The sequence below is a fragment of the Aphis gossypii genome, chromosome X (genome assembly GCF_020184175.1).
Source record: "Aphis gossypii isolate Hap1 chromosome X, ASM2018417v2, whole genome shotgun sequence".
NCBI lineage: Eukaryota > Metazoa > Arthropoda > Insecta > Hemiptera > Aphididae > Aphis > Aphis gossypii.
Window position 1 is genome coordinate 14,689,292 of NC_065533.1, and position 23,283 is coordinate 14,712,574.

Consider the following 23,283-nt stretch of genomic DNA (forward strand, 5'->3'; position numbering starts at 1 on the left):
ATATTGCAAGTGCCCCAAACGTATAAAAATCGATAAGATTATAAGCGATTTTTCAGCGCATTTTGGTTTTAAGGGTTTTAATATTACTTACTTAGGCCCGGTTTTTCAGTTATATTTAACTGCTAGTTAGAGACACTTAACTGTCAGTTAAATTTAACAGAAAGTTAACTGAAACTTTTCAAACATAAAATAATATAATATAATATAATAATATACAAAAATTAACACCTAATCATTATATGATTACAATGTACTAACTATTTTGGCTAAAAATATATACATTTTATGTGTACCAGATCTACATATTTGTTAATTTTTTTTAAGAATAAATAACTAAAACCAATATAATGAATCTTCAGCCAAATCTTTTATTTGATGACAACGATGACGAAATATTAGAGTTCATTAATTATCGTCGAAGACCTTACACGGTACGAGATAGAATTAATCATATGATTAAATGGGATGATCATGATTTTAGGATAAGGTTTAGACTTTCTAAAGTAGTTGTTGAACAAGTATTGGAATTAATAAGGAACGATATATCTGTAGAAAACCAATGGTAAGTTTGGATTAAAAAATAAAAAAATAATTTATTTAAACAAATAAAATATTAAAATAATTGATAGGTACATCCTATTTTGTACCAAACTAGTAAGGTTGTATTTATGAAATTAAAACATAAGTTTGTAAGTATTAAATCAGCATTGAATGGTGAAATTCTATATTTATTAATAATCATCACATATCAATATGATACACCTTCTTCTTTGGCTTTCTACAGGCATTTCAGGCTCATTGCCGAAACAAATATTTACCTCCACTTTTCTCTATCTTTTGCCATTTCTTCCCCATTCCATACTTCCAGCATCTTTAAGTCTTTTTTTATTTATGATACACCTTACTATTTTTAAATGGCAACATATAATACATGTTGGAATCAGTCAATACTATTTTGATTAATTCCAATTAATAATCTTCAACTACCTACCTAATAATATTTTTTAATCCTCTTTATTTCTTAAGGAATTGTGCAATATTATCTATAGACAAACTTTTATTAACACTACGATTCTATGCAACAGGAAGTTTTCTTATTACTGCTGGTGACTTTTTCGGTGTTAGTAAATCTTCTGCTTGTATAATTGTTCGGACTGTTAGCACAGCCATTGCACGACTATGTCATCAATTTATTTGTATGCCAACTACAGATGAAGAAGTGTATACATTACAGAGATGTTTCTACAAAATTGCTCGATTCCCAAGAGCTATAGGTGCAATAGATTGCACACATATTCGAATTCAAAGCCCAGGTTATTTATTATTATTAAACTTCATATAAAAATAATTTACATTGTAATGCTATACATAGGTAGAAGTTTGGTATCTTAATCGCCAATAAAACATCTGTATCAACACCTCCCCAATTTTTTTTTTTGTGCCTCAGGGCTTCATTATTTAAATAATATAAAAGTTAACAATTTTATGTAATTTTTACGTACTAAAAAGTAATAAATAATAATATATATTTTAACTCCTTATAATGCAAATAATAAAATTTACTTAATTAATATAAAAATAAACATTAGGTATGAGAAATTATCGCCTATGATGTTGCATAAACAAATTTAGATTTTTTCACTATCAGATAGATGTTTTTATGTATCAAATAAAATAATAATAATAATAATATTTTAGGAGGTCATAATGCCGAATATTTTCGAAACCGAAAAGGATATTTTTCATTAAATGTCCAAACAGTTGTTTCACCCAATTTAAAAATAATGGACATTGTAGCTCGTTGGCCAGGATCTTGCCATGATCAAACTATTTTCAGAAATTCAAACATTCACATTCACATTCACAATTGCCTAATGGTAAATGGGGAAATAGCTTAATTGTTGCAGATAGTGGATATAACAGTCATACCAGTCATATTGTGACTCCTTTTATAAATCCAAGAGGAAACATTAATCAATAATCAATGAATCAATAATAAGAACCAGAAATCCAGTAGAAAGAGCATATGGAGTTCTTAAACTTAGATTCCCAATTTTATCTCTTGGTCTACGCTTGAAGCTAACTACATCACAAGCTGTATAATACAATACAACATTTTTTTCATCAACTGGTCTAATAAGGCGTTATTTTCCATTTATTTTTAAAATATCGTACTTACGTCCTACACGATAGTCCTTCTTTGTTTTAGCTTCACTGACAGTTTTTAAACACATTTTTGATTTTTTAACTTGTTCAATAACATCATTATAGTCTTAAGTAGACAATAATGAGTTATTGTCATCTTGTTTGTTCGTAAGAATATTTTTAATTTTTTCGTTAAAAGTTGTGCGAACAGTCTGGATATCGATAGCCATTTTAAATAAGTTGTAAATACGACGACAGTTGTACACATAATAAGGTAATAATCTATATAAATTTTCGTTAGGTATGATATTTTCAAGTGTAACCTCCATGGCTCCACCGATGTTATAATATGTATAGTAATTGTATACTGTATAGGTCCAGTGTCCATCTTATCTGTGGCCGATAAAGTTTTATTGATTTACCCAATTAGTACCACGATTAGTTTAGCGATCACTTTATTATTACTCGTTAGACAATTCCCACATTCGTAGGTAAATAACATAAATAACCGGCGAATAACGTTAATTTCCGATATAACATCATTTACCGTAACATATATTTAAATCATTAATATACATACATCATATTATATAGTATATTCTTAAATTAGTTTAGGCAAATAATTTAAAAATAAATGTAGTTAAATTACCATTTATAATTATAGTTAATTGTAATTGCTTCAGTGGGTTGTTATTTCTATAACCTGTCCACGAATATTGGGTGGCTAATTCATTAGTAAAACTCTTGCAAATACTCTTATTGTGAAATTATGAACATTAAGACCACGTATTTGGGTAACAAAATTGATCTATAAATGTATTTAATTGAAGTTAACAACTGTGTTCGAAAAGTTGTTTTGAAAATGTTACATACCATTAGTTTTTCAAAAGTAGAGTAATAATTTTGTTTGAATATTTTGAAAAGCTTCAACACTTGTAATTGGGAAAAAACCAATTAAGTTATATTCATTATTTTCAACCAAAGTTACAGTGTCTTCCATTATTGTTTCCAACTTCTTATCTATACATTTGACATATTATGCAAGTATAGTTGAAATTTGTTCAACCATATTTTGATGATTTAGGTGATTTTGTTCATTTTCCCTTTTGATTTACTTTAAAATATGAATAACAATTAATTAAGAATTATGTTAACATATATATTTACAATATGTACTTATTTTCGATCAGTTTACAAACAAGTATTAGATACTTGTAAATTGTTATAAATTTATGGTATCAGTTCTTCTAGTATACTAACATTTACACAATTAAGTGTACCTTAAAATTCAAACAGTCTGATTAAATGTAGAACACAATCTTAGTTCCTAAGTATTGAGCGATATTTTCATAATTTTGTTTCTAAAACTTAAATGGTACGTATACAAAAGTATTGATAGTTACCTATCATAAATGTAGCCTATGTAATTAAAATGTTTTTACCTCAAAATATCATTATAATTTCTACAAAACAAAGTTTATAAAGATTGCAGTAATTTTGTGTGACTTTTAGACATACATTTACAAAAAATATCATTTACTAATTAGTAGTTACTTGGGTATAAATAAAATAGCTAGAAATCTGTAACCCTGAATTATTTGTATGATTATATACACACATGTTATGCTTTGAAACATTTCATTATCTGTTTGAAAATGATCTGAACAAGAAGTGTTTAATGGTTTACTGACCAATGTTTTATCATTTAGCATTGTTTCTGTAGCTGTTTTGTCACAATCGCCTTTTTAAATAAAATATTAACTTATAACAAAATGGAAAAATAAGAAATTTAAATAATTATAAATTGTCTAACAAATTTTAAATAAAAATTAATTACCTACCGTAGTATTGAGATATTATTTTAACCGGATATGTTAGCCTATATGACGTAATACTGTAATACTTAAGTATTATAATACATAATAGTATTATCAAACTTTATGTTTTGGCCGAAAAGCAAAGGGTAAGATTTTGATCATAATGTGAATCTGCCGAAAAGGGAAGAATACGTTTTTGGTCGAACACGGTCAAGCCCGTTAGTGTGTCCTACGTGGAGGGACTTAGAATTATAAAGATGAATATTTAGATACATTTATAATACTTGTATTATTACATTAATATAAAATATAACAATATAAAATTAATTCTACCAAACTCAATTTTAATATTTTGTAAGTGTCTAAGAGAGTGACATTACATGCGGATTTGGTATCCAGTATCCTCTTAAATGTATTAGTTATTTTATTTTCGCAATTCTCACAACTAATTCTTGATATTCATTAGATAACAGCTATGGCGAAGGACCATCGTGTTCAAAATTCAACGTGATGACTTGATGGCTTTGGTTTAGGTAAGATACTATGCATTTAATTTAATTTAATTTAAATAGTAAAGTTATTGTCATATTAATATAGTTAGTATAATTATTTTATCTATTGTTTCAGAGAAACCGCAATTTCCATAAAATAAGTTAGTAAGAGTTGGATATTATGTAACTATGAAGACCAACGGCAGTTTTAGAGATGTATACCTATTTTAAACAAATGCAGTAGATTAAACAAATTCCTACTTTGATTATTGATGACATTTCGCTAAATAGATTAATTTTGATTGAGATAAAAAACCACTATAAAAAGAAAAATTACTCTTTTTGGTACTAATTGAATCAAATTGATGTTAAAAATCATGGTACGGAAATTGCTTATAGAAAGTACGTCTTACTTGCATTTGTTGAATTTCAAATGCGCAACAGTCTAAGATAAACAGATTTTATCTTTGCTTTTATTATCAAACCTAAAGGTAGCAACATGGTTTGTGGTTAATTGTAAGTGGTTTTTTTCGATGTTTAAATTTTTAATATAGTTGTTTGATTGTAAAATATTAAAATTTAAAAATTCTCATAACTAGCTTCAAAATAAAAACATTGAAAAATTCCCCTGTCAAACAACTGATAATATTGTTACTTTTAGTTTTATTATTAGATTGATTAACTGTAATATTAAAATCAATGCAACTAAAAGCTAAACATTGACACTTAAGTTTAATCTTTTCATGTTCTGTATTTATAAGATGGAAATAATAAATACAGGCGAGACGTCTTCTTAAGAACAAAATAATTTTAAAATGGATATGAGTGACATACATTCACGTAAAATTCATGATTATTCAAGTTAGAAATTTTTAAAAGATATTAATTTAAATTAATAAAAAAAACCTAAATCATTTGTTGAGAAATTAATTAATTGTTTTAATAAATTTGCATCCTGAATTTAGTGTGACATATTAAGCGTTACACTACTAATGCTAATTAAAAAAAAAAACAATTGTTATATAATTGTACCAAGTTAATTGATTTTAAGGAGCTATTTATCGCAATAATAATTTTATCAACAATATTGTATCGACTAAAAATTTACAATTCGTATACAAATACCTATTTGTCGAATTACCAATGTTCTACAGACATTGAAATAAAAGTAAAATTACAATTAATTCTCATTATAACTTAAGTTGTTAAATTTTAAGGTAATTTATTATTTAAATAACCAAATACAAAGGATGATTAAAAATTATCAACTATAATATATTATTTCAAATTGAAATAATAAGTTGTTTAACATGATTTTTATAAAAGAAACTAATGACGAATATAATTTATTATTTGTTACAAATTTTGAATACGTTGTTACACCCTAGAAAAGAAATTTATCTAGTCATGTAGGTATAGTTAACTAACGAATTTTAATATTTTGTTGTTTACATAAAAGTTAGTATTAAAATTATCTAAAAAATAACTACTTACCTAAATTTTATCTAATAAAATAAATATTGTTTAAGACATCAAAAGTTTACTGCGATAAAAAAAAAAATAAATAAAAACCGAGAACAGAAAAATTCTGATCCATAACTTATTGACTTATCGTATAGGTGATTTTTTTGATAGGTAATATATCTTTATGCTCAATACTTGTATTTTTATTTTTATATAATTTTTCTTGGTCATGTTGAAATTGAATCACTAGTTTTGTTTTAATTTTTTTTTTAAGAACTAGACAATACATATTTTTAGCTGTATCTGCTTCATGAATGTGCTAACTGATTGTCATTTAAACTCAAGACTGGTTGGCATCGGTTGAAATAGTGTTACAACCACTTTTGTTTGAATATACCTAATGATTTTAACAATCTATTTTAAAGTTTTATTATGAAATGCTATTTCTGTTAAGAAACTTCAACTAATAATTCTTTACTTACATAATATTATAATTTTTTATTATAAATTATCCATGTCTAATATGAGATATTAATTAATATCACTAATAGCACATTTTAAATTAATCTCAAAGGTACTATTATAATGATACTGATGTGTAACACGTCAGGAAATCTGATATAATAACCAGTTGGAATATTATCTATTTATTAGAAGGTATTGTATAGTTTATCAAAGAATATTATATTGGGAATGATAATCACAGTAAAATTTTTTTGTTCTTAATCAAAAATTATTATTCATTTCTTAAGAATCAAAATAAAAAAATATTAATTTAAATATGGTAAGCAGTTACCTGATGAAAAATTTAGGCCACATTAGGATTACGTGAGATCTTTTTCACTATAATAACGATTAAGTATACTTACTCTAACTTTGTGAAACATTTTATGTTTTGACAATGTCCACAATCGTTCAAAATTGTAAAATAACTTATTTTAACTTCAAAATGGATTTTATTAATACATTAGAGTTTTCATTTTTGAAAATAATGTGTCATTTTTAATATTAACATAATAGTTAACTGAAAAATTACATGTTAGATAGTATTACACGTACGATATAAGCTTTACATAATATTATTGATACCTATTTATTTATTATGACTTTTAAGCATGATTCATTCAATATAATATAATAAACCGTTAGGTTAGATTAAGTTTTATATACGTTTTATAGTGTCTGAATTTTGAAATATATATAAAAAAATACTGATTAAGAATTTGTCAATTATTTTCATATTTTCTTATTAATTTTATATTATTACCTGGTTTCATTTTTTGATTAAAGTTAATTTCTACCAATTTTTATGATTACAAATTTTTTTCATTAACATTTTAATATTTAATCTTTGATTAAGACAAACTACTTTTTAATTTGCTTAAATTGTAGTTGAGAGAAAAGTGTTCCACAAAAACTTAATTTTAGACATAATATTTTATAAAAACTAAATTTATTTTAAAGCATCCAGTTTTGTTTTTTTGTTTCTTCTTAAGAGGAAGCCCGCATGTACCTATTGTCTCTGTCTTAAATACACACAAATAGCAAATTTTCGTTCGGAGGGATCAATTTTATGCTACTGGCTTTAATATCAGAGTCAATTTAACCATTTTAAACATTAAAGGTAATCATATTATCCAGAATTATTAACCAAACCAATAAGTAATCAGATGAGTATAGCTCTTTTACCTATAGGTGCCTACTTTTAAACCACCTTTTTAAAGGTTACCTAAACTATAATTTTATGATTGTATAGTGATATCAGGGGGTGGGTCACCAACCGCCACTATGATTGACGCAGACTTAACCTTTAAGTTTGATTATAGGTAAGTTGACTCTAATACTAAATTAACAACATAAAATTGATTCCGCTGAACGGAAATTTGTTGTAGTATGTCAGTATGTAAACAAGACGGAGACTAACATGTGTATGTGGCGTTCTTTTAATCTATAATAATGTGATCATGGTGATAATATAATAAAAATTGATATAATTTACTTAAATTTTTAGTTAACTTATTTGCTTTAAGTATCACAAGTAATTTAAAATAGTGTTGGTTACTTAAACTGCAGATAAGATAATTTCACATCCTAGGGTGTAGCATTATGTTTACTTATATTATTAAATTATTAATTTACTGTTTTTGCGAAATCACTATGTTTTTTTACAAACAATTTCAGAATCATCAAGTTAGGCTATGACTTAAAATAATGAGTGGTTTTGGTTTTTACTTGTATGAAGTATTAATGTGTGAAAATGCTTCAGTTCCAAAAGTGTAGGTAATGCTAAAATAACGTAATATTTGTACACAATTAGGACTCAATAATTCTAATATTTATTTTATTTTATAATTCAAGAATAGACATTTTCCTGATCTTAACCCCCCTCTTATCAAAAAAATTACTAAATTTACCTATTGTTATATTGTGAATAGTTACATCAGAAATTTAAGACCATTCTGCATCTGATATTTAGTTTTAATATTTATACCTTATCATACAGTATATTTTAATGAAAATTTCCCGCCCTAATCATCATGTTTTTTTAAATAGGTACTTACGTATTGTTTCATAAATAGTAAGTTATCATAGTTACTTAAGCTAACTTGATGCTTCTAAAGGATTCTACCTTCTTAGAAAATAAACATTTCCAATTTCTTAATGTACCATAATACTCATAAATCATATTCTATGTACTTACCTACTAAAATATTGTCATAAGAAAATAAATTATGTATTTTTTTTATTGTAATTTGTAATTAAATAAAATATCAGTATTATTTTATACTATTAATATTGTGAAAATATGATTAATATAACTCAATAAATATACAATTTGTAAGTATAAAATGTATCTTTTTTTTAATTTTGATAGCGATTTAAAGCTCCATAACAATGACGATGATTAGAAATGTATTATGATTAAGAAATCGACTACTGCGTACTTATTGTTATTTATTAAGTACATTAAAACCCTTCACTGCGTATAGTAGCAGATTTGCTACAACACATTTGTGTGGATATTTGAATACGTTGGGCTACATTGTATGGCATCAAATATGTATATTACCTACTAACCTACATACATGTATTAGTACAATTTTAGTCTTTTAATGATACGATAATATTTAAGTGTATATGTCGTAGCCACTTGGTGAAACTGATCTTTTCATGAAAAGATGACCATTTTATAAAATGGAAACGGATTTTTTACGCTTCGTGAAATTCGAAAATATTTCATTAACATATTAATCATATTATAATATTTTTTTTATTTATTTGAGCAGGAAAATGAATTGTGACAACGACTGTTACATTTTAAACCACCTTTAAAATAAACACATCTTTTGGTTTGACAAGCACTTTTACATGAACAACTTAAGAACCCCTGACCTCCAGATACAACTTAAAAGTTTCACACTAGGTTAATTCTTTTTATTTGTCAACCTGTTCAGCTAAAATGAAATTTGCAGTTGCATGCTGCATACTTCCAGAATTAAACCATCCTTTAATAAGACCATGTGTAGTTCCTATTTTATACATTTTATTTTTTTTTTAATAATGACAGCAATCACGTGAGCAAGGTCCGATGGTCATCTGTCGACTTTTGGAACAGAAATTTTGATGCAGTCATTAATTTTTAACGCTGGAATTACGACATTGCTAACCTGTATAAGAAAAAAAAATAAATTATTAATTTTATTTCCTTTATCTTATAGATAAACTTATATGTAAGTACCAAGTACCTGTAATATTTTTTCGGCAGCTTTTTCTTGACCTTTGACTGCCGTGAAGTTGGCCCTTACACTTATTTAAAACAAGTTTTGCATAGTGCCAAAATTTTGCAAGTAATTAGCAAGAATTTGCAAGTCCAGTCCCAGAATTTGCAAGTCTATTACAGAGAAGTTATTAGGGGTGGAACCAAAGAAGGGCTAACTTCACACAGCCCTTACTTGTTGTCCGAAACTTTCGAAAACGGTATCAAAACACTCGTTATAATCAGCAAGAATTTGCAAGTCCACTCCCGGAATTCGCAAGTCAAAAACCTCACCCCTACGAATTTTCAAAGTTTTCACCCCAGCCCTTACTTGTTGTCCGAAACTTTCAAAAATGGTATCAAAACACTCGTTATAATTAGCAAGAATTTGCAAGTCAAAAACCTCACCCCTTACGAATTTTCAAAGTTACCCAACGTTAGTAATTTTAATTGAATTCTTAATTATTATTTACAAACAGCTATCCTATACTCAGAATAGCCTATTGTGTATAGACACAATAAACCAATGAAAACTATACCCCCGCAGTTATACTTAAAACTCATTAGTTTATTTTTAAAATAATTTAATATACTAGTTGAAATATATTTACAATTTTGGGATGTTTAAAATACACTTGCTAATATTTTGGGAATTAAATTACAATATACAATATTCCTTATGAGTTGTTTTTATAGTTAAAATTTTTACGAAATCTGTCGAAAACGCGAAAATTTGGAAGTAATTTTGAAGTTGAAAAATCGTAAAATTTTTTGTGTTTATAACTAAGAATTAAAATTACAACACTAAGTTTTCCATAAGTTTTCCTTCAAGTAGCTATAGAGAAAACTCGAAGCATCATTATAGGAAAAATTTTAAGTGCGTTTGAATTTTAATTTTTTACAAAATAGCGTAACGATAACGATTTATCCTCAAACGAGCGTTTTTTTTACGTGATTAAATTTTCAAAATATTTTGACTTTTTTTGAGCTATTTATAGACAACTGAAATTTTCAAATTTTCTGAAAATTTTTTTTTGAAGTGTCTATAAATTTTTTTGGTCCAATCAAAATACTTGAAAATTTAATACTAAGTTCTTCATAAGTTATTCTTATAATGATTAAAAAATTATAAGAATACATAGGCACAATTTTTTTTTATTAGCATTTTAAGTTCAAATATTGACGAAATTTCGTCAAAACCATGAATATTTGCAAATTATTTTGTAGGTATACTTCATACAAATTTTTGTATAAGTAGCTAAGAGTTGAAAATTTAATACAAGATTTTTCATAAGTTTAGCTAATAATAATTAAAAAAAAACTTAAATTTTGATGTATTCAGGTCATTAAAACATAAACCACCTTTTTTATCAACCACTTAAAATTATATCCTAGGCTGACAAATCATTTTCGTTCAGAATCGTTTTTCGTATACAATGATAATTATCATTGGATTCAAATTTAACCCTCCTATAATATATAATAGTGATCCACACCGCACCTAATGTACAGCAGAGCAGTACCCACTTGCCCGCTTTTTTGTAATGAACCTTAAGCTGTAATGACCAATACAAGTAGTAGTATAATTTTCCGTATAACATAAATACCCAGAATCTACCTGATATTTTATGAAAATCTGTTATTTTTGCGCATAAATATTTGTATGGCACGAGATGAATAGACATTTTGTCTAAGGCATATCAAACTAAACTAATGCTGTAAAAAGTAATATAATCATAGAAAAAAATTATCCTTTTATTATAAGTTTTATAAATAAACATTTTTCAATTTTAAGACATTTTTATATACATTATAAGGTGAGGGTTTATATTTTTTATAGAATCTTTGTTTCTTATTTTTTGTATTTTTAGTTGTAAATCGTTGTGAAGTTCCCAGCTGCCATTATATCTTCTTATATAATATGTTACGTAATGTCCAGCAGCATAGTGAATGATTGATATTAGGATGTACCTGTTAAAGTCAGATATGTTAAATTATGCTGTGTACAATATAATACAAATAATGTAATCGTCATTCGACCAAAAAACATATATATTAAATATCTAGTAACCAATGCACAAAAACAGATTAAATCATTATAATGATGATATAAATACAATAAATATATGAACAATACATTTATTGTAATAATTATTTACGACAGATTTCATATTTATTTGTTTATTTGTTTTATTATTATTTATGTTAACTCAGAATTATATACTTCAATTTAATTAAAAGTCTAAAATCTTGAAATTCAATAATAAATAAGTATATAATATATAAATACTATTTTTATAGAATTATAACTTACTCAGCGTTTTCAATATTTATTTGCTCTGGAAAATCTGTTAATTTTTTATCATTACCTTCATTGCCATATAAATAGTCAGCTTCAATAAATAAATGATTTTGCAGTATTCGATATGTGGTTTTGAATCCTTTGCATTCCTTATTATAACAGGGCTCTGATTTTTTTTTTTTACGTAATTCAGAAGAAGTTGTGTGATATGTGGAAATCCGCTTAAATGCTTATTATTTAAAATTATTGATGTTGATGGCAGTATTTTTTTGTTTGTGCAATTCTTTGAACATTCGATATATTGGACAGAGCTAGGAGCAGTATTTAAAAAATTGTAAATTATTTTAGTGACGTTACATACAGCATCAATATATTTGACAGCAGGAATATCACCCTCTACTTTAAAACAATTTAATAATAATTTAAGTCTTGCCACATAAATTTCCTTGCTTCTTCCATATAAAGCTATCATATTCGCCATCATTAAAAAATCATTATTGGTCTGTTCTAAAATTGCTTTATATGTAGGATAATCGTTATAGGCGACAACTATCCCAACTATGACTGCATCAAACGAACAAGTATTTGATATTATATAGGCAGTCTTTTTATAATGACAAGTAGAAGAAATGTTGCCGTTAAGTATTAATGTATTTAAGTGTGATCTCATCCTAGATGCATTAAGAATACGGTCTATTTCTGGACACGGTTCCATGTATTTAGTAGGACGTTTTTTATTTGTGTCTTTTTCGATTACGATTTGTTTTTCTGACTTGAATCCTCTCCATTCTTCCTCTTCGTCTACAGTTGCTTTATCGATAGAGGATGAAGAATCTGATAAAATTTCATTCACATTCGAATTCTCACCTAAAGTATAAACATAGTATCTTCTGTCAAGTATTATATTATTTAAATTTGTGCGTATATATATGTATATTGTATATATACCAGTATTATACCACTAAAATATTTTATATTGGTTACTGTAAATGTGATAAGTATTTTAAGATACGATGTAAATAATTTGAATTTTACAGCCAAATAGTTTTTTTAGAGGAAAAATAACCTAGGCGTGAAACTGTAGAACATTTTATAAAAAAAATTAAATCAAGTAGGTACCATTGAACGTAATTTAGCCTTAAAATAAAAGGTACTTCATGAAACAATTGAAAGATTTGACACTAAAAATTTGCTTTAAAAATATATACTAATATATTCTAATATATTAGAAATAATATGAAATTATGCAAACTTCAAAAAATCTTAGAAAATTTAAAATTTTTTTTTTTTTGCAAATATATTTTAAAAATCATATCAATAAAATGGCTATTTTGATTTTTTTAAACATCAAATGGAAAATTTTTTAAAAAATATTTAAAATATTTTGAATATAGCGCAGATGATAATTGACAATTCAAAAAAAAAAAAGTTGAAAATGTTCAATAGAACAAAAGTTATAGCAATTGTCAGTTCATCGAGAAACACCCTGTATAAATAATAATATAATAATTTTTTTTTTAATTAAGTAGCACCAGGCAAACATTTTGGATTTTTGAAATATGTCATGGAACAAGTGAAACATCCTTACTGACCAAAACAGTGTTTTTTAAAAAACGCAATTAATTCAACTAATTATTTTTCGCTATATACACAAGACAAAATAATTAGTATGCATTTTTGAAAATTATACTTAACCTAAAAAATTTGAAAACTTTAAAAATTGTATTTAAATTGTAGAAGATAATAGTAATACAATATATTTTATTTGTATAATATTGACAAGTTAGCATAAAATATAAAATTTAAATCATATTAGAAAATAATATAAAATTAACCTTTTTCTGAACTACTAGGGGAAAGGTGTACAAAGTGGTCATAGCGGGTAAAGTGGTCATGTCTTATTATTCTGTTGGAAATAAATAAACAGCTGGTTTCATCACGTGGATTGGTTCATTGTTATCATATTTATCAACTGATAAACCACTATTGATAAAAACATTTACCGTTTCGGTTTAAAAAAAAAAAATCATTTTTGTATGCTGTTGATGTAAGGTAAGTGCTCTGAATAAATAATTATATATTATAAACATAGTAATTAATATACCCAAATTATTATTTTTCGAAATCTACATTAGATTTTATATATTATAGAATTAGCTTAAGTTTAATTAGTTAATGGGATTAATATTTTTTTAAATAGTAAATTAAACATTATTAAAAGGGCAAAGTGGTCACTATGGTGACCAGTTTACCCATACTTCAATTATTTTTCATTTTGATAATGTTTATTTAATAATTTTAATTGTATATGCATGTTAATTCATTTTTTGGTGTAGTTATTATATTATAAGAACTAAAAAGACTTCTATAAACTAAATTACTGCTTAACAATGTTAGTGGTAAATAAATATCATTAATGAGTTAAAGAAAAAAACTATAAAATTAATAACAAAAACTTCTGAAACAAATAATTCTTAAATACCTACAATCATCAGTATGTATTATTTTGTATCTGTTCAATTATAGAAATGTTAAGATGCCTTTCAAATACAAAAGAACTTCAAATCAGCAAAGCTGGAATGCAGTGAGTATGAAAAAAGCAATTGAGTCGGTTAAAAATAAAAAAATGTGTTATAATGAAGCTGCTAAATATTTCAACGTCCCAAGAACAACATTAATAAGAAGAGTTAGAGATGTTAATATTGATGCAACAGGTACATATTAGTATTATTATATTATAATATACTTAGTAACCAAAATATACAATATAAAGGAGGTATATTATATTTGTTTAGGTAACAAAAAAATTCTTGGCCGATTTCGTTCTGTTTTCACTAATGACCAAGAACAAGAAATTGTAAATTATCTGATTGATATGGAAAAAAGATTTTATGGACTAACAATAAACAATATCCAAACATTAGCTTTTGAATTAGCTGAAAAAAATAATATTTCGCACAACTTCAGTGTTACAAAAAAAATGGCTGGTAAAGACTGGGTAAAAGGATTCCGAAAGCGCCATCCAGAGATAACACTTAGATCTCCAGAAGCTACATCATCTGCTAGAGCTCAGGCGTTTAACCGTCCAAATGTAATGAAATTTTTTACTATTTTACAAAATGTACAGCAAAAAAACAGATTCTTACCACATAGAGTTTTTAATGTTGATGAGACTGGACTAACCACAGTACAATCAAAATGTTCCAAAATTTTGGCATTAAAAGGAAGAAGACAAGTAGGTTCTCTAACTTCAGCAGAGAGAGGTGTCTTGTCAACAATTGTAGTCTGTATGTCAGCTGGTGGAAATTTTATACCTCCCATGATAATTTTTCCTAGGGTGAGAATGAAAGCTGAACTAAAGGATGGTGCTCCTCCAGGAACTATTTTTCATTGTCACCCATCTGGATGGATGCAATTAGACATTTTTACAGAATGGTTTCAACATTTTATTAATCATGCTAAACCAACAGCAGAAGATCCAGTTCTGCTTATACTAGATGGCCATATGACTCACACAAGGAATTTACAGTTTATTGATTTGGCAAGGAAAATCATACCACTGTTGTATGCTTACCACCACATTGTAGCCACAAGTTGCAGCCATTGGACGTTTCTTTTATGGGACCACTAAATACCTTCTATGTTCAGGCAATTGAGAAGTTCCTACGAAATAACCCAGGAAGAGTTGTATCTCAATTTCAAGTGAGCAAACTTTTCGGTGAAGCATACATTAAAGCTGCAACTCAGATGACTGCCATAAATGGTTTCAGAAAATGTGGAATTGTACCATTAGATCCAAATATATTTGACGATTCTGATTTTATTGCAGCTCAAACTACAGAAATTGCTTTAATAGAGCCACCAATAGATGAAATTGCTGTAATAGATCCACCAATAGCTGAAATTGCTGCAATAGATCCACCAATAACTGAAATTTCTATAAGTGAGAATAAAACAAGTAACAATCAAGAAGAAACCCAACCTTGCTCATCGTTTACTTTTAGTCCAGTACATGTCACTCCTATACCTAAAGCAAGTATTAAAGCACGGTCAACGAACAGAAAAAAAGGTACAGCTGCTATTTTAACATCTAGTCCATACAAAGCAGAGCTAGAAGCTTCCAAAGCAATAACACCACCAAAAAAACGCTTATTTAATAAAAAAAAACCATTATGCAAACGACAAAAAAAGTCTAAAAACACTGCTACTAATGATGAAGATAGTGATGCTGAATGTCCATATTGTGGTGGAACATTTTCTCAATCCAAATCAAATGAAGGCTGGGTAAGATGTTCAAAATGTATGAAATGGTGTCATGACGGTTGTGCTGAGTGTGAAGGAGACAGCTTCATTTGTGATTTTTGTAAGACACTATCAAAAGTTTATTAAGTTTTGTATTTTATTTTATTTAGTTACCTACTAAAAAAGTATTAAGTTGCCAAGTCTATAATTTTAAAAATATAACCTAACTGAAAACTTAGTTGTTTACAAAATTGTTAATGTTTCTACCAAGAAAGGTAATTACTAAGTCTGATTAAATTGTTAATTTAATTTAAAAATATAACTTAACTGAAAATTTAGTTGTTTATAAAATTGTTAATGTTCCTACCAAGAAAGGTAATTACTAAGTCTGATTAAATTGTTAATTTAATTTAAAAATATAACTTAACTGAAAATTTAGTTGTTTATAAAATTGTTAATGTTCCTACCAAGAAGGTAATTACTTAGTCTGATTAATTGTTAATTTTAATAATATATCCTAATTGAAAACTTAGTTGTTTACAAAATTGTTAATGTTTCTACCAAGAAGATAATTACTAACTACTAAGTCTGATTAATTGTTAATTTAATTTAAAATGTTGACCTAATAAAAAACATAAAGTTGTTGTTTATAAAATTGTATTTGTTACTATGATTTATGTATTTTATATTATTTATTTATTTATTTGTTTGTTTTAAAAAGCTTATTAAGTTAATATGTTTATTTTATAAAATAGCTTTGTTACCCACCAAAAAATATCAAGTTTGATTAATTTGTTAATTAATTATAGGTATCATTACTATCGGCTCTAGACATTTTTGATAAAGTAGTGATGTCATCATTAAACTGCATATCAAAAAGATTATCTGAAAGTATTTAAACCAATTAAATCGAAAATAATTTAATATTTTAATATAAATTTATAACTAACTGGTATTATCGAGGATTAATGTGCTTGTATCTTCCAAATTATCTTTTCTTCTTTTTTTAATGTCTAAAATAAGAGGTGATAATGATCTTGATGATTTTAAAACGGAACTACTCCAATTATTATCGCCTATTATTTTACTGGGTACGTCTGTAAAAAATATATGAAATAATAAGGTTTTTTTGAAAATACTAAAATTAAAAATAAAGTATAGTGACTAACAATCGTAATTTATATCCGGTGAACTACTATTACTTCCATGTCCCTCCTCCGATGCATCTTTTATAACTGTATCAATATAATTATGTGATGATTGTTCAGATTTAGCAAATAGAGAGCTTTTCAAGGAGTCATTTGCCGCTTTTGGTTTTGCATGAACAATTTTTTCTATAGGATTCAATGAAAACAAATGAAATAATATTACAATTTACAATTAAATTATTTAGTTACTTATATGTAAATATTACACGTATTAAACATAAAAACATAATAATTAGTATTATTACGTTCTTAGGACGTATATAGGGTGTTTTTTTTTTCATGAAACACTCATTAATTCAAAAAGTATTCATGTTTTTGAAAACATTTTTTTACATAGTTTCAAGTAGTTAAATAAATAACGTTTTTATTAAAAAATTATATTTAAAATATTTTTCATCTTATTTATAAATATATTTATAAGTTTTTTACTTTTTTGAATGACAAATAATTGACAACACAAAGTTTTAATTTCATATTCCAAAGCAAAATAATTTTCTGAGTATTTTGATACATAAAAATCGAATTTAGAGCGAGTAGTTTATGAGTTATAAGTATTTAAAGTTTAGATTCGTGGAGTGGAGTGTAATGATACGGGGTTACCCCGCCCAATGTTTGCCCACTACTCCGCTTGACTAAACTTTAAATACGTATAACTCATAAATCATAATATACTACTCGCCTTAAATTCGATTTTTATGTATAAAAAATACTCAAAAAATTATTCTGCCTTGGAATATGAAATTCAAACTATGTTGTCATTCAAAAAAATAAAAACTTAAAAAAAAATAAGTATAACAAATATTTAAAAATATAATTTTTAATAAAAACGTTATTTTTTTAAAACTAAGTAAAAAAAAATGTTTTCAAAAACATGAATACTTTTTGAATTAATGAGTGTTTCGTGATAAAAGAATCACCTTGTATATTACTTAATAATTAAACTATTATAAATAAAAATAATCACCTGTATTTTTTATATCTATTTGATGACTTCTAACTATTTTCATCATTTGTTCAATACTTATCAAGTGTGTTGAAACGAAACGGTCTACAGACATTTGTGTGGATGTTTGTAATATTCTATTTTTTAATTCTGAGAAATTTCCCTCGACAGATGCAGACGTTGCAGTATCATAAGGAGAATTAAAAAGGGACCGCATCACATTTGTCCATAAAGGGAATTCTTTACAAATTCTCAAAATCTGTTTACCAAATTCTGGAATGAAATATGCACTGATTTTGTCTCCTTTTAAATGCGCTCTGGATTTGCTTTCACGTTTAATTTCATCTAGGAAAATTGTTATTTTAGAAGAAGTCGATTTTGAATAACTTTCTTCTTCTGAAAAAAGCTCATCATCACTTTCTTTGCCAATTTGATTAAAATTATCTTTATTATCTTCATTATTATATTCTTCAATGGTTTCTTTAATTTCAAAAAGAGAAATCGAGAACCAAAAAAATCGAAGACTAAATACCGGATGCAAATTATTTATGCAAATTGTAAGTATTCAAAATGTATTCCCCACAAAGCAGACATCCTAACGTAGCCAGTGATGTGCTTGGCTAAGTCGCAGTACAATATTTCGATTTTTTATGAATTTTTAACCTAACGGGTCTACCGGAGTACTGCTAATTACGTTCGCCCGGCACTTATAATATGAAATAAAATTACTAAAAATCCAAATTTGGTACTACCGCTTTCAAAATGATATCCCTCGACTCTAAATGACTTACTCTATACCCCCAAACTGTTTCAAGTTCCCTGGTAAGGTAATTGTACTCAGGGTTGTGGCAAAACCAGTACTTTACCCATGTAATCCTGTACCAAGTTACTGTTTTCTGGATAACTCGACTCCACCACCACTTTATGCAAATTGTAAGTATCCAAAATGCATTTCCCAAAAAGGGGACATCCTAAGGAAGCCAGGGATGTGCTTGGCTAAGTCGTAGTACAATATTTCGATTTTTAATGAATTATAAACCGATTCGTTTCTACCGGAGTAGTGCAAATTACGTTCGCCCGGCACTTATAATATGAAATAAAATTACTAAAAATCCAAATTTGGTACTATCGCTTTCAAAATGATATCCCTCGACTCTAAATGACTTACTCTATACCCCCAAACTGTTTCAAGTCCCCTGGTAAGGTAATTGTACTCAGGGTTGTGGCAAAACCAGTACTTTACCCATGTAATCCTGTACCATGTTACTGTTTTCTGGACAACTCGACTCCACCACCACTTTATGCAAATTGTAAGTATCCAAAATGCATTTCCCAAAAAGGGGACATCCTAAGGAAGCCAGTGATGTGCTTGGCTAAGTCGTAGTACAATATTTCGATGTTTATTGCAAAAAAAGTAACAAAAATATAAACATATAATTCATTGTTAACATATGATTCTGAAACATTCTTGAAGTTTGATAAAAATTTAAAAAAAAAACATTATATAAAATTAATTATATTTTTGAATAATTTTCTGAGTAACATTGCTATTAACGATGGTGACGGCGGCGACTCGATGACAAAATCAGGTCTCCGGAACATTGTGATTCTGAAACAGAAATATGTTTTTTTTTATTTACATGTTATATTTTGTTACTCAAGTGTTAATTAATTACCTTTTTTTTATGTAACTGTTGTACAATATTTTGATGTTGATTGCAAAAAAAGTAACAAAAATATAAACATATAATTCATTGTTAACATATGATTCTGAACCATTCTTGAATTTGAATTATTATATATTATATATATTATAATTATTATATATTAAACAATTTTGATAAAAATTAAAAAAAAAAAACATTATATAAATTTAATTATATTTTCGAATAATTCGAAGATCGAGACGGCGACTCGATGACAAAATCAGGTCTCCGGAACATTGTGATTCTGAAACAGAAATATGTTTTTTTTTATTTAAATGTTATATTTTGTTACTCAAGTGTTAATTAATTACCTTTTTTTTATGTCGATACAACATGATTGCCATTCCAAAAAACATACCGCAGTCTGGACAACGATATTTTTGTAAATTTAAATGAACATAGTCATGATGGTTTTTCAATAATTTTTTTGTGGAATAAGTTTTCTCGCAAATTGTACATTTTATTGAACTGTTGTCTTCATGTATGGTTTTTTGATGGTACTTTAAATCACTGCTATGGAAGAATGTCCGGTTGCATATTTTACATTTATATTTTGAGCGCTTGTCTGCGTGCATTTTCATATGTCGAATTAAGGTTCCTCTACTAGATAGAACCTTTTTACATGTTTCACAAACATGTTTAGCGAAATGACTCTCTAAATGTTTTGTGCACCATCTTCTCTTTTTATAAGATTTAATACTACCCGGGTATGTGCATTTATAGGTTACCACTGTAACATAGAAAAACAAAAACACAATTAATAATCTTAATATATATAAATCTCGTGTCACAGTGTTTGTCCTCAATGGACTCCTAAACCACTTGACCGATTTTGATGAAATTATTACACTGTGGGTGAATTTACCGTAGGTGAAATTAAGTAAAAACGACAAAATAAAAAAACATGGTATTTAGAAATTTACTCATTAAATTAAATTACATTATAAATGTTATACCTCTAATTTAAGGAAATTTTCAGCTTACCGTCTTCAATAGAACCTTCTGATTTTTCATCACTAGAAGTTTCTGATTTTTCATCACTTGATTTCTCTTCACTACTACTGTATTCGCAATTTAAAACTAAAATTTAATATAAGATAAAAATAATTGTAATGATCTACTCATTAAATAAAATATAAATACTTTTTTTTTTTTTTAAAACACCTAGCGATGAAAAATATGCTTCTTCGGCATCATCCATTTCAACATTCGCATCATCTATGTAATATGGTGTTTGTTCGACAGCATTCGCATTTACCACTAAAAGTTAAAAATTAAATTAAATTAAATTATATTATGAAACTGTTATAAATTCCTGAAATTTAAAATAAAAAACATGGCATTTAGAAATTTACTCATTCAATTAAATTACATTATAAATGTTATACCTTTATGACTTGTTTCATTGTCATCATCTATGTTATTTGGTGTTTGTTCTGAGTCAACAACATTCGCATTTACAACTAAAAGTTAAAAATTAAATTAAATTAAATTATATTATGAAACTGTTATAAATTCCTGAAATTTTAAAATAAAAAACATGGCATTTAGAAATTTACTCATTCAATTAAATTACATTATAAATGTTATACCTTTATGACTTGTTTCATTGTCATCATCTATGTTATTTGGTGTTTGTTCTGAGTCAACAACATTCGCATTTACAACTAAAATTTAAAAATTAAATTAAATTAAATTATATTATGAAACTGTTATAAATTCCTGAAATTTTAAAATAAAAAACATGGCATTTAGAAATTTAGAAATCTAACGGAGTAGTGCAAATTGCGTCCGCCCGGCACTTATAATATGAAATAAAATTACTAAAAATCCAAATTTTGTACTACCGCTTTCAAAAAGATATCCCTCGACTCTAAATGACCTACTCTATACCCCCAACTGTTTTAAGTCCCCTGTCAAGCTAATTGTATTAAATGAATGTTTTAAATGAATTTGTATGCAAACCTTTATTTACTCGCCGTTTGTTACAGCATTTGCATTGGCAATCTACGTTGTTGGTACCAAAATGTTCTTTCCCGTAGTCAGCAGTAATTTCTTCAACAGGATGTATATCCCTAATTGCTTTTGCGCACCATACTTTCGGATATAATTTATCGGCGATCCAGTTGGTGTTGGATGAACAGCAATGATTAATATAGGCGGCAGGGCCCAAAAATAATAATTCAATTTTAGATTTGCTACTTTTTAAGATTGAAAAGTCATTTACACCAATCTGTAAAACAAAATATTAAAAAAAAAAAATTTATTTGTTATAAATAGTTTTAGTTAAGCAATACATACTTTTATGTCTTCTGGATTGATTGGTGATGTTTGTGCGCAAAGTGTTTTAATAACTGTTCCGGAAGGTATACATTTTTTGCAAACAACTCTAACATCGTTTACATCGTTTTCTAAATTAAACATATGGTTTTTTGAATACTGGATATCTCTCAGTGTTGCTTCGTGAGGATCAAATACAGAGTTATTTGTTCTTGTCTTCCACCCATGTCTTTGAATATTATATGGATATGATTCATCAGGTGTTAAAGTGAATTGTTTATCAATCACAGTACCACCAAAAATCATCTATAAAAATAAAAATACTGTAAAACATTTGGAATTTAAATGAAGGGCCGTACATACTTTGTATAACGGTGATACTCTAGTGATCCATTTTGCGACTAAATCTCCAACGTCCTGTGTTTTAGCATGTTTTCCAGTTAAGATATACATTATACATTTTACCGTATCTCTGATACCATTACAAGCAATCGTTTTTCTAAGTGTAAGCGAGTACCACATGAAATCATCAGCATCAACTTCTGTTATTTGTTTACCCAATACTTGGGCAACAAATTCGTGGAAAATAATTGCAACTAGACTTCGAAAATGTGTCATTTGTGTACGTAGGTAGTTTTGTAAGTTATAAAATTGAATTTAGAATAAGTAAAAAATCTGTTTGCAAATAAACATGTATCATAACAACCATCATTACATACCAGCATATTAAAATCAAAATTTTGTACTACCGTTTTGAAAAAATGATTTCCTCGACGAATTTTTTAAAACACGAATGTACGTAGTCGAGGGATATCATTTTGAAAGCGGTAGTACCAAATTTGGATTTTTAGTAATTTTATTTCATATTATAAGTGCCGGGCGAACGTAATTTGCACTACTCCGGTAGAAACGAATCGGTTTATAATTC

The 23,283-nt window shown here is 26.9% G+C and overlaps 3 protein-coding genes across 7 annotated transcripts in view; 2 read left to right on the plus strand and 1 right to left on the minus strand.

The window, feature by feature from the left end:
- The window catches only part of LOC114124795 (probable G-protein coupled receptor 158), a 59,763-nt gene extending 52,112 nt beyond the window's left edge, over positions 1-7,651 (plus strand). The window contains exons 11-12 of the mRNA XM_050206115.1: positions 4,429-4,495; positions 4,590-7,651. Of these exons, the coding sequence (XP_050062072.1) occupies positions 4,429-4,481 (53 nt within the window). The 3' untranslated portion in view covers positions 4,482-4,495; positions 4,590-7,651. The remainder of the gene's footprint in view (positions 1-4,428; positions 4,496-4,589) is intronic.
- A 5,746-nt stretch (positions 7,652-13,397) lies between these two features.
- On the plus strand, positions 13,398-16,705 carry LOC126551831 (tigger transposable element-derived protein 6-like). 2 transcript variants are annotated; one of them, XM_050206117.1, is made up of 3 exons: positions 13,398-14,028; positions 14,503-14,690; positions 14,772-16,705. In XM_050206117.1, exon 3 carries the CDS (start codon positions 15,595-15,597, stop codon positions 16,363-16,365), a length of 771 nt encoding a protein of 256 aa, XP_050062074.1. In that variant the 5' UTR covers positions 13,398-14,028; positions 14,503-14,690; positions 14,772-15,594; the 3' UTR covers positions 16,366-16,705. The 2 variants fall into 2 exon arrangements, with proteins under 2 accessions (XP_050062074.1, XP_050062073.1); XM_050206116.1 differs by lacking the exon at positions 13,398-14,028 and having other exon boundaries at positions 14,277-14,690.
- Positions 16,706-19,817: 3,112 nt separating this feature from the next.
- LOC126551830 (zinc finger protein 93-like) lies at positions 19,818-22,863 on the minus strand. 4 transcript variants are annotated; one of them, XR_007605712.1, is made up of 10 exons: positions 22,719-22,863; positions 22,377-22,661; positions 22,041-22,308; positions 21,668-21,742; positions 21,464-21,538; positions 21,219-21,335; positions 21,060-21,155; positions 20,387-20,805; positions 20,046-20,319; positions 19,819-19,978 (listed from the first exon to the last, which is right to left on the minus strand). XR_007605712.1 is itself a non-coding variant. In XM_050206113.1 (9 exons), exons 1-9 carry the CDS (start codon positions 22,806-22,808, stop codon positions 19,955-19,957), a joined length of 1,449 nt encoding a protein of 482 aa, XP_050062070.1. In that variant the 5' UTR covers positions 22,809-22,863; the 3' UTR covers positions 19,821-19,954. The 4 variants fall into 4 exon arrangements, 1 of the variants encoding a protein (XP_050062070.1); XR_007605713.1 differs by lacking the exon at positions 21,668-21,742 and having other exon boundaries at positions 19,818-19,978; XR_007605714.1 differs by lacking the exon at positions 21,464-21,538 and having other exon boundaries at positions 19,818-19,978.
- Between the last annotated feature and the right edge of the window lie 420 nt (positions 22,864-23,283).